Raw genomic sequence first — 12,930 nt, 5'->3', positions numbered from 1 at the left:
AGATTCAAATTTTGGGCCCCCATACTCCTCTGGGAATAAAAAGCCCCTCCATAATTTTTAATATCCATGCATTCTGCATATTATCGGTCAAATCTATTTTTGCTTTGTGATTTATTCCACTAACTGTATATGTAATATATATTTTCTACTTTTACATGATTTCATTTTGATCGCTTATATTTTTAATGCAGGTGGAATTAATCTTACTGTATTGAGTCAGGCAAGGAGATTAAAAAGCAACTTTATCCAAAATATCCAATCTTCCCCATATAATTTCTTTAATAATCTGTCCTTTCTCTAATGGTGCGTGTTGCCTTAACTTGTATCTGTTGATTCTTGTATTCTTATGCACTGTGTAAATTACCTTGGATTCACAATACATTCTGATATCTCTTTAAAAGAGATAGTTTTGCTGCTTACTTCTTCTTGCAGATGAGCTGCAGAGTGATTCGGCAAGTTCCCTAAACCATCCACAGGAATTGCAAAGGTTGGAAGGTAAGAATCGGTCATTTTCAGTCTCTTCTTAGGGGAGTAGGAAGAGTCAGACCTGGGGAAGGTGCAGCTTAGGGAGGCTCAGGCAGAATCCCCAGAGAGTAGAGGGAAACACCCCAGTGAGCACAACACCCAACACTGCTTTTTCTGGCCACGTGGAGGGCCCCGACTGAACTCCCGCCAAGGTCAGGAGGACAAGCTGCTCCCTTTACCTTTGAGGAGCCTGGGGTGGCTGAAAGCTCTGCTTCTGCTTCCACTTCTCTTTTCTCCTCCATCAGGGAGGGCTCTTTGGACGGTAGAGTTACAAACGTGAAATGCTCCAGGATTTCTGACATGGCCAAAGGCAGCCGCTTCACAGGGTAGGAGATGAGTGAGAATAAGGTAGGCGGCGGGATGGGTGGTCCAGAGGACCCCAGGCCCAAGAGGTCTAGGATCTAAAGGAAAAGCCCAAGATTAATTTCCTGGGCAGAGGGTGGGCTACCCCTAACTGCCTCCCTGAGTGAGCACAGGACGCTCAGACTCTCCCTCCTTTCTGTCAACTTTCTGATGCCCTGAGATGGGCTTGGGTCAGGGACAGCATGTAAAGGGTCTCTGACACAGCTCTGCAGGTCCTTCCAGATCCCCACGCCCCCAGACCCGGCTGGGGCTCTTGCTGTGGGCTGCGGGCTCCCTCTCTTATCATAACCCTTGTCATCTTATTATAACTGTCTGTCTTTGCAACTGGACTGTAAAGCCCATTAGGACCGGAACCAGGGCGATATAGCACATGGCCTAGCACACAGTAGGTACTCAAAAACAATCTCCGTTTAAAGAGACCAGCTCCTAAGGTTCTGATGTCTATAGCATAGAGTTGTTTCATTTATTTTCAGATCTCCTGTTAATTTTTCTTTTACCTTTAAGTGTTCTTTCTTTCCAAAGGTGAAAGAGAGTTAGGGCTGGAGCACGTCATATACAGAAAAGAAGAAGAAAAAAAAAACCCACCAAAGGTTCTGGGAATGGGTTAAAAGATGGAAATGAAGAGAAAAGTAAAAAAAGAGACTTGAGAGAGAGACAACTTATCCCTATAGCATTTTCCTATTCTACTCTGATATATGATAAATGAGAGCATTCTCCAGAGCAGATGGCTTGAAAATCTAGTAGTAACTTCCTTCTCAGCTTGTAAAACCCTGCGAATAAGGATGCTATCCCCTGATTAATTGTTGTCATCACAACAATTAGGCCATCTGAGTGCCCATTCTATGGACTAAATGGGCTATTAGGTCTAGCAAGTAACTACCTTCATGTAATCTTGTGTTTCTAATTCTCTGGGTCAGACAGCAGAAGACACTTCCTGACTAACATGTAGCTAGAGTTAACTCCCAGGATTTAGAACGTCTGTGAGGAAAGGGATGAATAATTTGTACCACTTATTAAATTAACAGAGGCAGGGAATTCTTTAAGCTACAGTCTGACCTAGGACTCCTCTCTGGCTCCACTCCCTACCTTTTAAGGTTGCATCTAGTTTCTGATAAAAACTAAACCAGAGGGACTTCCCTGGTGGCGCAGTGGTTAAGAATCCACCTGCCAATGCAGGGGACACGGGTTCGAGCCCTGGTCTGGGAAGATCTCACATGCTGCGGAGCAACGAAGCCTGTGTGCCGCAACTACAGAGCCTGCACTCTAGCGCCCGCAAGCCACAACTACTGAGCCTGTGTGCCACAGCTACCGAAGCCCACGTGCCTAGAGCCCATACTCCGCAATAAGAGAAGCCACCGCAATGAGAGGCCCGCGCACCACAATGAAGACCCAACACAGCCAAAAAAAATTTATTAAAAACAAAAACAAAAACAAAAAAACTAAACTAGAGGTGGGCAAACTGTGGCCCTCTAGTGAAATCTCACTTGCTACCTGCTTTTGTAAATCAAGTTGTATTGGAACAGAGTCACGCCCATTCATTTACATATTGTTGGGGGTCAAGACAGAGACTGTATGACCTGCAGCCTCAAATATTTGCTTTCTGGCGTTTCACAGAAAAAGTCTGTCCCTGGACAAAAGGCTATCATAATCATCCCCTCCAAACCACTGCCAAAGGGGCTTCTAGATATGCAATGGTTTTGTTTCTAGCAACAAAAAGCTGTCTGGTAGTATAATTTCTGTCACTGGGGGAAGCCTGTGGGAAAGAAATTTTAGAATAGTTGAGCCACTTGCGTCACCCCGAAGTATACCTGCCTTGCCAACCCCTAACACAGGACTGTCAATGTTAAAAATCAACTTTACAGGTGGCTTTTTACGAGGTTAGATGGAATAGTTGAGATCTGTGGAACTCTCTATGGATGTTTCACCACATAGAAAAAGGTCCTTTTAGGCATTATTGTCTTATATCCAAAGGGGCATCAGAGATTAATGGAATAAAGGGGATATGGATTTTGTGTTGAAAGCAACACTTTTACGAGGATTAGCACCGCACAGCTCCCTGGCTCCCATCCTGGAGAAGAGCCTGTACCTGCTCCGCTTTGGGAAGCCTGTCATTCTCCAGGGCCTGCTTCCAGCTCAAGCCTTCGGAGTCGGGCATCTGGATGTTTATGAAGGGCACACCGAGATCCTTCTTCCCTTCGTGGTCCTCCTCCTTGCCCTCGCCCCCGTCGCTGCGCTCCTCCTGCGTGCGGAGCTTCTCTAGCCGCTCCCTCTCGGCCCTCGCCCGCTCCAGGCGCTCCTTCTCCGCGCGCTCCCTCTCCGCGCGCTCCCTCTCCCGGTCCTTGCGGCCTCGGCGCCCACCCGACGACGGAACCTGGCGCTGGTCGGTTCCGTCCTCATGGCTCGCATCCTCGGCCGCGGTATGATGCAGCAGAACTCCTTCCTTCCGGTCCCAGTACGTGAGGATGTTCTGGATATCCTTCAGAGACAACTCATAGGTCTTAAACTTCTGGGCCATGTTCTTGTCAGTGTCCTTCCGGAAGTCCCCTTCGCTGTCCTCTTGTTCCTGGGCAAGAGGAAACCCAAGCATGTTGATATCTGACAGCTGGTTCTTCTTCTTGTTCAATTCTTCCTTCTCCGCAGTCACCTGCTCCCTAACAGAGACTTTTCTTTCTATTGCCTCATTCTTCAGCTCTAGTTTGGGAAAAGTAAAAATCTAGGAGGCAAAACACATAAATTATTCTTAAAAGAGTTCTTTAAGGGAGAGCAAATCGCATAAAGAAGAGCAAGAGGGTGTTTAGTTTTGTAAGAAGGCCTCATACAATTCCAGGCACCTCGTATTCACACTAGGGCTGTGCCTAAGAATCGCCTGGGGGCCTTTCTCAAAATATCCACTCTGTGGTCCTTCCTTGTCATACAGCTGGCTGGGGCCTGGCATTATGCACTTGGTAAAAGGTGCACAGCAACTGTGATGTGCACTTGTGGTTGAGAGCTGCTGTTTTGAAGGATCAGCGGGAAAGGATCCCCAAAATGATCCTCTCTTCGGGAGAGGCCAGAGCGTAGAGATCCAATCCTGGTCGCACCGCCTGCTAGCTGTGTGATCTTGGGTGAGCAATTCACATCTCTGTCCTATCTGTATAATGTTGATAGTAATATTAATAAGTACCTCAGAGGACTACTGAAGGTTAAATGTGTGAATACATGTAAAAAGCTTATAATAGCGTCAATCCCAATTCCTCCCACCCCACCCCTCTCCCCCTTGGTATCCACACATTTGTTCTCTACGCCAGTGTCTCTATGTCTGCTTGGTAAATAAGGTCATCTGTACCATTTTTCTAAATTCACATATATATGTTAATATATGATATTTGTTTTTCTCTTTTTGACTTACTTCACTCTGTATGACTCTCTCTAATTGACACATATACGCTGTTGACACTATGTATAAAATAGACAACTGATGGGAATATATGGCATAGCACTGGGAACTCTACTTATGCACTGTGGTGTCCTAAATGGGATGGAAATCCCAAAGGGAAGGGATATATGTATATGCACGGCTGATTCGTTTTGCTGTGCAGTAGAAGCTAACACAACATTGTAAAGCAACTATACTCCAGTAAAAATAATTTTAAAAAAGCTTATAATAGTGTCTGCCACAGAGTAAAGGGTCTCTTAATGTCAAGTTATAAAATTATACAGGTTATGTATAGAATCAGTATTGTTGGGAACAGATGAGGGTTTAGAATCTGGCTGTACTCCAGCCTTTTAAACAAACCTGCATTTATATAATGAAGCTGGCATAGAGAAACCAACCTTATTCTCTTTCTTACTGCCCTTTTAAACCTGCTTTGTGGGCTCTGATTTTCTCTGCTCCAATGAACTCCTCTGGGAGGCTTCACAGGCTTTTGGGTCATTCTTTGAGGACATAAAGTCCAGTTCAGTCTCAGGATCACTGTCTGCAGTACAGCCCAGTGACAGCTCTGTTCCTGCCTAAGTTCAGGCTTGGAGGCAGCGGCCCAGGTTGGCTACTCACCTCACTGCACTGCATCAACTCCTCCTCCACTTGGCCCTCTCTACAGCCTTGAGAGAACCGCTGGCAAGGCTGTCTGCCGGCGGGGGTGTCTCACCTTCGTTGTGTACTGAGGGGAGGGGCTTGGCGCCTACTGTATTATTCCCCATCTGTAGGTCACTGCCAAGACACTGAGAGTTCTGTTTGGACACCCTGTTCTAAGCAGAAGTGGATTTTGCGTGGACGAATAGGCCTGCCGAGGGGAGGACTTGTACCTGGAAGGTTGCGGGAGTCTGAACTCCAGGTCTGCTTGTTTCTTGTGCCTGTTTTGGTGCCGAAGTTCTGTGCACTCAGACCCTGCTCCTTCCTGAGCTCTACCTGATGGGGATCCCTGGACACTGAGTCCTTTGCCCTTATGTCTACCTCCTGGGACCAGTCTGCACCTCGTCTGGGAGTCTGGCTTTAGTTTCACCCTCAGAACTCCCGATGCTGGAATGGCCACTGTGCATACCAGCTAGCCACACCCCTTGGCCACCAGCGCCATCCTGGGCACAGCTCTGGCCGTTCTGCCCTTCCCGTATCACGGAGGGCAGAGACGTGACAGCTGAGCTTGGCAGGCTGATAAACGCAAGGACAGCTTATGCTGGAGCATCTCCCTTGACTGTTGGCAAGGATCAGCGCTTGGTTGAACACACTGACTTGGTGGCTCACTGGAGGCAACTCTTTCCTACTAGCCTATTTAGCACCACCCAGGGGACTGCAGGGGACAGTGGAAAGAGCCAGGTCTGTGCTCACACACAACCGGTATGGCTTTATCCTGTTCAACCTCAGATGGGGTTCACGTCTATGAACCTCCGAGGGACAGCAGGACGCAAAAGGGCAGGATTAGGCTAAGCATAAGACAGCCCTGGACGCAGAGTCAGTGATCAACAAATGTTGGTCCCCCTCCTCCTACCTCTGCACCACCACAACATCTACCCAGTCTCGGGTCAGTTCTTTGGAGGGGAAGTGTGCTGGGCTGACTGGCCGGGTGCAGTGGTGGACCCCTCTGTGCCTGACCTTTGCTAAGGGACGAGGGAGGGCTGCTACCTGCCGACTTGGTGTCTGAGATTTCTTCACGGGCTGCTCCTCCTTCACGGGTCCCTGCTTTGGCTTTTTGTTCCTCCGTTTTAGCTCATCTTCTTCCTTCTGCCGCTCAAGCTCCTGCTGTAGCTTCTTTTCCTGCATCTCCTTTGCCAGTCTCTCCAGCTCCCTTCATCAAGCCAGGCAGAGAAAACAGAGTCCAGAGGCCCTCCTGCCCGAGCCCCTCCCCTGCCTGGGATCACGTGGTGGGAGGACATGGGGCAGAGCTTTCTCAGGCATAAAAAGAAGGAACAAAGAAAGCTGGGTATACGGGAAGGAAGGAAGAAGGAAGGGAGGGAAGAGAAGGAAAGAAGGAAAGAAAGGAGGAGAGGACGGCTCACGTCTATCTTTGAATGGTCATTCAGCAAAACTGATAATTGAAGCTCAACTAAGAGGAATCCTCAACTAATCTGTATTTCTATTCCAAACTCCTTTCATAGGAGAGTGAGGCAAGGGCTGGAAATAAGCTTGATGTTAGCACTTTTAAAAAGCTACTTTCAAGGATCCTTCTGATATCGGTACAGATGAGGCCCAGCTTCCTTCCTACACTCACGTCGTAGGTTTAGATGAGAAGAAATGGTGTTTTTAAGAGCAGTCCCCACCCTGGCTAGCTCGGAGCCATGGTGCTGGAGCTGAAGGCCGAATTCCTCTCTTTCCTTCTCTTTCTTCCCTTTCCAGCTATGGATTCAAACGTGTTTGCCCTGCTGCTAATGGCAGAGAGGGCACCAAGCCTGGGCACCAAGTACAAACAAGAGTGGAGCGGATAGCATTTCTGAAGATATGAAATCCATCTATTTTCATCTCTGGGAATCCCTAGTTGTCCCCAGCTGCTGTGGCTCTCTGTCCACTGAAGCTGACTCATCATGATTTCATTATTTCGTGTGTGTGTGTGTGTGTGTGTGTGTGTGTGTGTGTGTGTGTGTGTGTGAGAGAGAGAGAGAGAGATACAAACAAGTCACTGCCGACCTTGGAGGATCAGATTTGCATTTCCTAAGTCCACTGTGAGATGAACGCCTGAAAGTAATGAACTGGATGAGAAAGAAAAGCGACTCCTTTGAAATCCCAAAGCTGGGATTTGCATACCTCTGGAGGACTGGGCATGTTTACAGTAGACCACGCAGGAGAAGAGATGAGGGTATATGTACTGCATACTGCAGAGGCCATGAAAACTCTTTTGGGGCCAGTGGGAGGAGTCTGGAGGTGGAGGGAGAGGACAGAAGGGGGTTAAATTGTAGGCAAGCATCTTGGCCTTCCCCCTCCAATGTTTGGAATCCTAAGGAGGGGTAGGAAATAGAACCCCCTCCTTTGGCATGTTTGAAGACCTGAGGGCAGAAAGGACATATTTCTCGCTGCCCACCTGTATGTGAGATGGCCTGAGATAGTGGCCTAAGTGTCTTGGGTGGTGTGGAGGGGATCCAGTCGTTCCTGTGTGGTCCCCAGGGATAGGCACAGAAGGTGGCTGAGAGGACTGGCTTGGGAGCCTGCCCAGGGTCTCTGATGAACTGCCCAGGCTGAGGATCAAGTGAGAGAGGCGGTCAGAACTCAGCAAATGGACAGCACCACGAAAGGTCAAGATGGTAGCCAGGGAAGGAAGAGAAATGGCTGAGTTATGCAGGGGCAACCACCATGCCCATGTCACAAGAATGTCCCCTGGGTCACCAGCTGTGGACACTTGAGCACAGAAGTTGATGAGCCACAGTTGTCACGGGGAGCCAGCAGGAGCCCCAGGACAGCACAGGGGCCAGAAGCCCCTCCCCTCATCAAATTACATAACCTTTCCCTGAGTCCCAGCTGTCCCCAAGAAAGAAGGAAGGAGAGGAGAATGGAGACCTGGCAAGGCTGCAGCAACCAGCACCCTGGATATGTAAGATATGTGTCTCTGCTCTCAGCAGTTCGTCCTCCTGGGTCTCCTGTAGCCACTGCTCCCCCGCTCCTCCACCCCAGATGACCACGGTCTCTGGGATGGGCCGTGTGCCTGACAGAAGTTGCTCCCCAGGGCTGCGCTTCTGTTCTGACAAGCCCCTGACACTGACCTTCTCTTCCTCTCCCGGAGGGCCTGCTGAACCTCTCGATTGAACACTATTTTCTCCTCCTCCGTCAAGGCATCATATTCTTCCTCATCCATGTTTTGCAGACGCTCCTTCTCTCTCTGAAGCGCTTCCCTGCGTTTGTGTTCTGTCGGGGGAACAAACAGGAAGGTGGGGAAAACTCACTCAGCAGCTTTGGCTGCAGGGTTCCCCTGTGGTTTAGCTCTCAGCCTAAACAGGCTGCGGAGGGTGTGTGACAGTGAGAGGTGGCTGGTGCCACAGGCGACATTCCTAATCGCTGGTGGGGTTTCCTGCATTCACACAGTTCCCAAACTGGTTTCCATCTGTGGCAGGCTGAATAGAGGGCCCAAAGAGGTCCCCGTCCTATTACCCAGAACCTGTGAATATGCTAGCTTACATGGCAGAAAAGGACTCTGCAGATGTGATTATATTAAGGACCTTGAGTTGGGGAGATTATCCTGGATTATCTGAGTGGGCCCAATACAATCACAGAGGCCCACTAGAGGGAGGCAGGAGTGTCAGGCCCAAGAAGATGTGACGAAGAAGCAGAGGGAGAGAAGCAGATGTGACGACGGAGGCAGGGGTCAGAGAGCTGCGAGGCAGGGACCACGAGCCAAGAAGTACAGGCGGCCTCTAGAAGCTGGAAAAGGCAAGGGAAAGGATTGTCCCCTAGAGCCTCCACAGGAAAATGGCTCTACTGACACCTCAATGTTAGGACTTCTGACCTCTAGGACTGTAAGATAATAAATCTGTGTTAAGTCACCAAGTTTGAAGTAATTTGTTATAGGAGCAAAGTAACATACCACCCACTGACTTTACCTATTATTAACATATGCCCCCAAAGTGCTCAGGGCGAAACAACCACTTGCAGACCAAGGGGAGCCGTCTTCCACCTACAGGTCCTGAGGTGTGGTTCACCCTCGGCACCAAGGCACTCAGCTTCTTCTGCACCTTCACCAGCACCGCATGCTCACCTGACATTTCTGTAAGGTTGAGCTTTAGGCTTGGAGATCTACATCCTGCGTTCTTTCTCTGACACTTACCGAGGGATAGTAACAGGTCAGAATGCTAACTCCTCCTTCATAGGGCTGTTGTGGAGATCAAATAAGCAATCGTGTAAGGCACCTAGCCCAGCGCCTGGCACATTCATAAATGTTCAATAAAAATTAGATTTTAATATAATAATATTGCTACTGTACGCTCCCTCTGGATTTTTAAAAATGATTCAGGGACTAGGAGCCCATATGGAAACTGTGAAAAACTAAAACTTCAATCTACAGATGATTGAGAAAATGAAAAGAGATACTTTTTTCTAAAAGTTGATCATTGAGGGGAAATGAGCTTTCTGGGAAACTAGGAATCTAAATGTTGAAATACTGCTGAGAGATGCCTGGTTGTTCTTTCGAATTTTTCTCTGCATGAGAATAAAAGGAAGCAATCTTTGAGTTCTGTTTAAGAACTAAGAGAGCTCAGTGTTTGCGAATGTTTCCTTAAATGGAAAAGCATTATGATTGGTGTAGATTGTTCTAGAAGAGAAAAGTAAGGCTGAGTTAGGAAGGGCAGTGATGCAGCCAGCTGGGTCTGCTTCTGACTCAACCAGGAACTTAAGCTAACATTACTTTCTTTGCGTGTGTGTATGTATTTTTCAATCGTTGAAAATTTTTTCCAGGCCACTGATGTAATGACAAAAAAGAAAAGGGTTCAGAGTTACATAGACCTTACTGATTTGCGATGTGACCTTACACAAGACTTTGGATACCTCTGAGCCTCATTTTCCTCATCTGTAGAATTGGGGCAGCAATCTTCATAGGGTTGTTGTGAAGATTAAATGACCCAAAGTGTCATTTAAAGACATTTACAGTGTACACCATGTCTGCTGCAGTGCCTGGTACACAGTAGGCTAAGATGTAGAAATTGTTTCATAAAGTGATGAGCACCTCTGGTCTTACAGGAAATGCACAGTTGACTTAAAACCGACAAGCTAATGCGTCAACTGAGTCAGGATGGGACCTGTGATCGGGTCACCTCAGCTAGGCTGTAATTACAGAGAAGATGAAGGGATGCAGTGTGATGTTGGGGGAAAGAGGAAGGTGCCTGCAGTCAGAAGATCTGGGTTCATCCTTCCTTCTAGAATCTCTCAAAAGGTCACTTGTGTCTCAGTTTGCTCACATGAAAAGTAGAAATAAGAACTCCCAGCCACCTTCCAGGGCAGAGGTGGGGTGCCAATGAGATGGCAAATGTAATAGTTTCATGTAAACCATGGCATGGAAGGACTGTAAAAAGCCTAGAGCTCTGTTTAAAGGAAAGACCTGTAGGGCTTGGGATGGACAGCCTAGGAGGGTATGGGCTCACCTTCTTGCTCCTTTTTGGCCTTCTCCTGTGCCTTCATGGCTGCATAATCTCGGGCCATGTTGATGACATAGATATGCTCCCGGGTGCCAATGGCCTTCAGCAGGCAGAGGAGAGCCGAAGCCGCATTCCGAGCAAAGAGCGTCTCCAGGCTGTCAAACACCACTCCTCGGTAGCAGTCACTCAGCTGAAAGCAGAGAGCAGAGACAGTTACTGTGGCCACAAGACCATCTGTTCTCTAAGGAGAAAAGTTGCTTGTTCTTTTGTTGGTGCTTTTACTGGTGCTGCAATTGGTTCTGCAGACCTACTGGGTCCGGATGAAAATCCCATTCAACTGCCCTTCCACCTGCTAGATTCCAGGGGCTGTAATTAAATAAGAGAGAAAAATAAAAATATTTTAGCAGTCATGAAAGATCTTTACCATAGATATTTGTAGAGTAAAGGATTTATTCTGTCTCTATAGAGATAAAGAAGACAAACTAAATGTTAAAGCGAGGGTCTGGGAAGATCCATGAAGTACAGGAAAGGAAGATGCAAAGGAAAGGTGTCCCCATGCAGCAAGGGCAGCTGTAGCAGATGGGCCATTTGTATCTTCCTTAGTGGTATTCCTGCCTTGGAGTGTAGTGGTTTTCATAACATTAGCTGTTGTAGAACAGCCTTGGCTGTGCTGCAGTGTTACTTAAAGTGTAGTGCACAGACTAGCCACCATTGGCTAGGAACTGATTACTACCAGTTTTTGACGAGACAAGAATCTTGTGTCAGAAAATCAACTACTACAATCAGTAAATACACCATTTAGTTTAGCTGCTGTTTTTTTTGCCCTGTAGGAAGACTTTGTCAATAAAGGAAGCAGTGCAAGCTCCGCCTCTCATCAGAGGCCAGTACTTTGAGTAGCACAGCTCTCCTGGCTTACTTTGGGCTTTACCAATGATTCTCAGCCTTTATCTGGGTGCAGGAAACACCTGCACACTTACTAGACCACTTAGCTCAAATCACCTGAGAGCAACAGCACCTTTAATGCAGTAGTGAGTTCAAACCTCAACACGAATCATTTCTGGTGATGACATTCCTCCTCTTCCGGGAACCTCAAGTCTAATTTTGTTATATTTAAATGCGCAATTAATAGTGCGGCCCATTTTCGGAAACCAAAGCAAACACAGAACTCTAGGACACGGTGAACAATTTCGTTCTCTGTAAACCATAAGCAGCAAACCCTCCCAAATCCTGCGGATCTAGTTTTCTTTTAACTGTACACCACTTATGAAAAATCAAAACAAAAAGAAACAGTTATTGTGTTACTGATTTTAACAGCAATATATCATTATAAAATAATTCAGAAATGTATGAAGGTTATAAACCTATAATCTTGCTATTCAAAGATAACCACAGTTAACATGTACTTTAAGTGTTTTTACTATGTGTATGATACACATTTGTAAATATTTTTAGAGAAATATAGTTGTGCTTTACATACTATTTCATAATCTGCTTTTTTCAGTTAATAACATATTGAAAACTTACCTTTACCACAATTAACATAGCTCCAAATTCTAACTTTTCATGGCTCCACGTTATAATTTTTAACATACCACTGTAGGGCTGTACCATGAGTCTGCCTTTGTGTGTGTGTGTTTTGAAGGCGCTACCTTCTGCCCACTGGTCCTTTAAGGTGAGTGGCTTCAGGCAGCAGACTGAGCCAGGGTCAGAGACTGACAAGGGCTGTGTCAAAAGGACAAAAGAGGGTGAAGAAACCCATCTTTCCTCTCCAAGACTCCTGGGTTCTGAGCTGCTGTGGGTGGGTGATGGCTCAGAATCTCAGCTCACAGCATGGGGACGATGTGTGAGCCCTGCATCTCTGTGCAGGTGGGTGTGGACGTACCTGAATACGCTTGGCCAGGATCTGAGTGAAGAGCTCCTCAGGGAGCACGCAGCTCACAAGCCCGGTATCACCTCCAATACTGGCGCTGAGGCTGAGCCAGCGCTGTGTGGGTCCTGAGGAGAGAGGGCTGGAGGAAATCTGTTCAGAGAAAGAAGGATCAAGAGTTAGAACCCAGCTTGGTGTTCCAACAACTGGTACACTTATGAGCCATGTTACCTCGGGAAAATCATCTCATCTCTCTGGGTCTCATTTCTTCATCTGTAAAATGGGGATTGCACTGTAAAATGGAAGATTCCTATCTCACTTAAAGAATTGCCGTAACCTTCAAGCAGGAGCACTGTGGAAGGTGCTTTATACGTGTACCGAACAGCAAACATTTGTTCATGCATTCAACAAATATTCATTGAACACTTTTGATGCACCAGGGACCCCTCTAGTACCAGGGATACAACCACAAACGAGGCTGGCAGTGTTGCTGCCCACGTGGTCCTTGTGTTCAAATGGGGGGCGGGAGACAGAAAAGGAGCACACGAATATACAGATCACTGATATAATATCAGATAGTGATGAGTGCAAGGAAGAAAACAATCAGTTAAGGGAATAAAGAACCATGACAGGGTTTAACAACGGCTATT

At 47.1% G+C, this 12,930-nt stretch overlaps 1 protein-coding gene across 1 annotated transcript in view; it reads right to left on the bottom strand.

Moving 5' to 3' along the window:
* HYDIN (HYDIN axonemal central pair apparatus protein) overlaps positions 1-12,930 on the bottom strand; it is a 433,731-nt gene that overhangs the window by 78,145 nt on the left and 342,656 nt on the right. The window contains exons 41-46 of the mRNA XM_032613277.1: positions 12,296-12,433; positions 10,420-10,603; positions 8,053-8,194; positions 5,987-6,149; positions 2,975-3,601; positions 705-926 (exon numbers count right to left, since the gene is read on the bottom strand). Coding sequence (XP_032469168.1) covers positions 705-926; positions 2,975-3,601; positions 5,987-6,149; positions 8,053-8,194; positions 10,420-10,603; positions 12,296-12,433 — 1,476 coding nt within the window. The remainder of the gene's footprint in view (positions 1-704; positions 927-2,974; positions 3,602-5,986; positions 6,150-8,052; positions 8,195-10,419; positions 10,604-12,295; positions 12,434-12,930) is intronic.

The sequence above is a fragment of the Phocoena sinus genome, chromosome 19 (genome assembly GCF_008692025.1).
Source record: "Phocoena sinus isolate mPhoSin1 chromosome 19, mPhoSin1.pri, whole genome shotgun sequence".
NCBI lineage: Eukaryota > Metazoa > Chordata > Mammalia > Artiodactyla > Phocoenidae > Phocoena > Phocoena sinus.
Note: the sequence above shows the minus strand (reverse complement) of the source record. Positions and strands in the feature narration are given on the sequence as shown.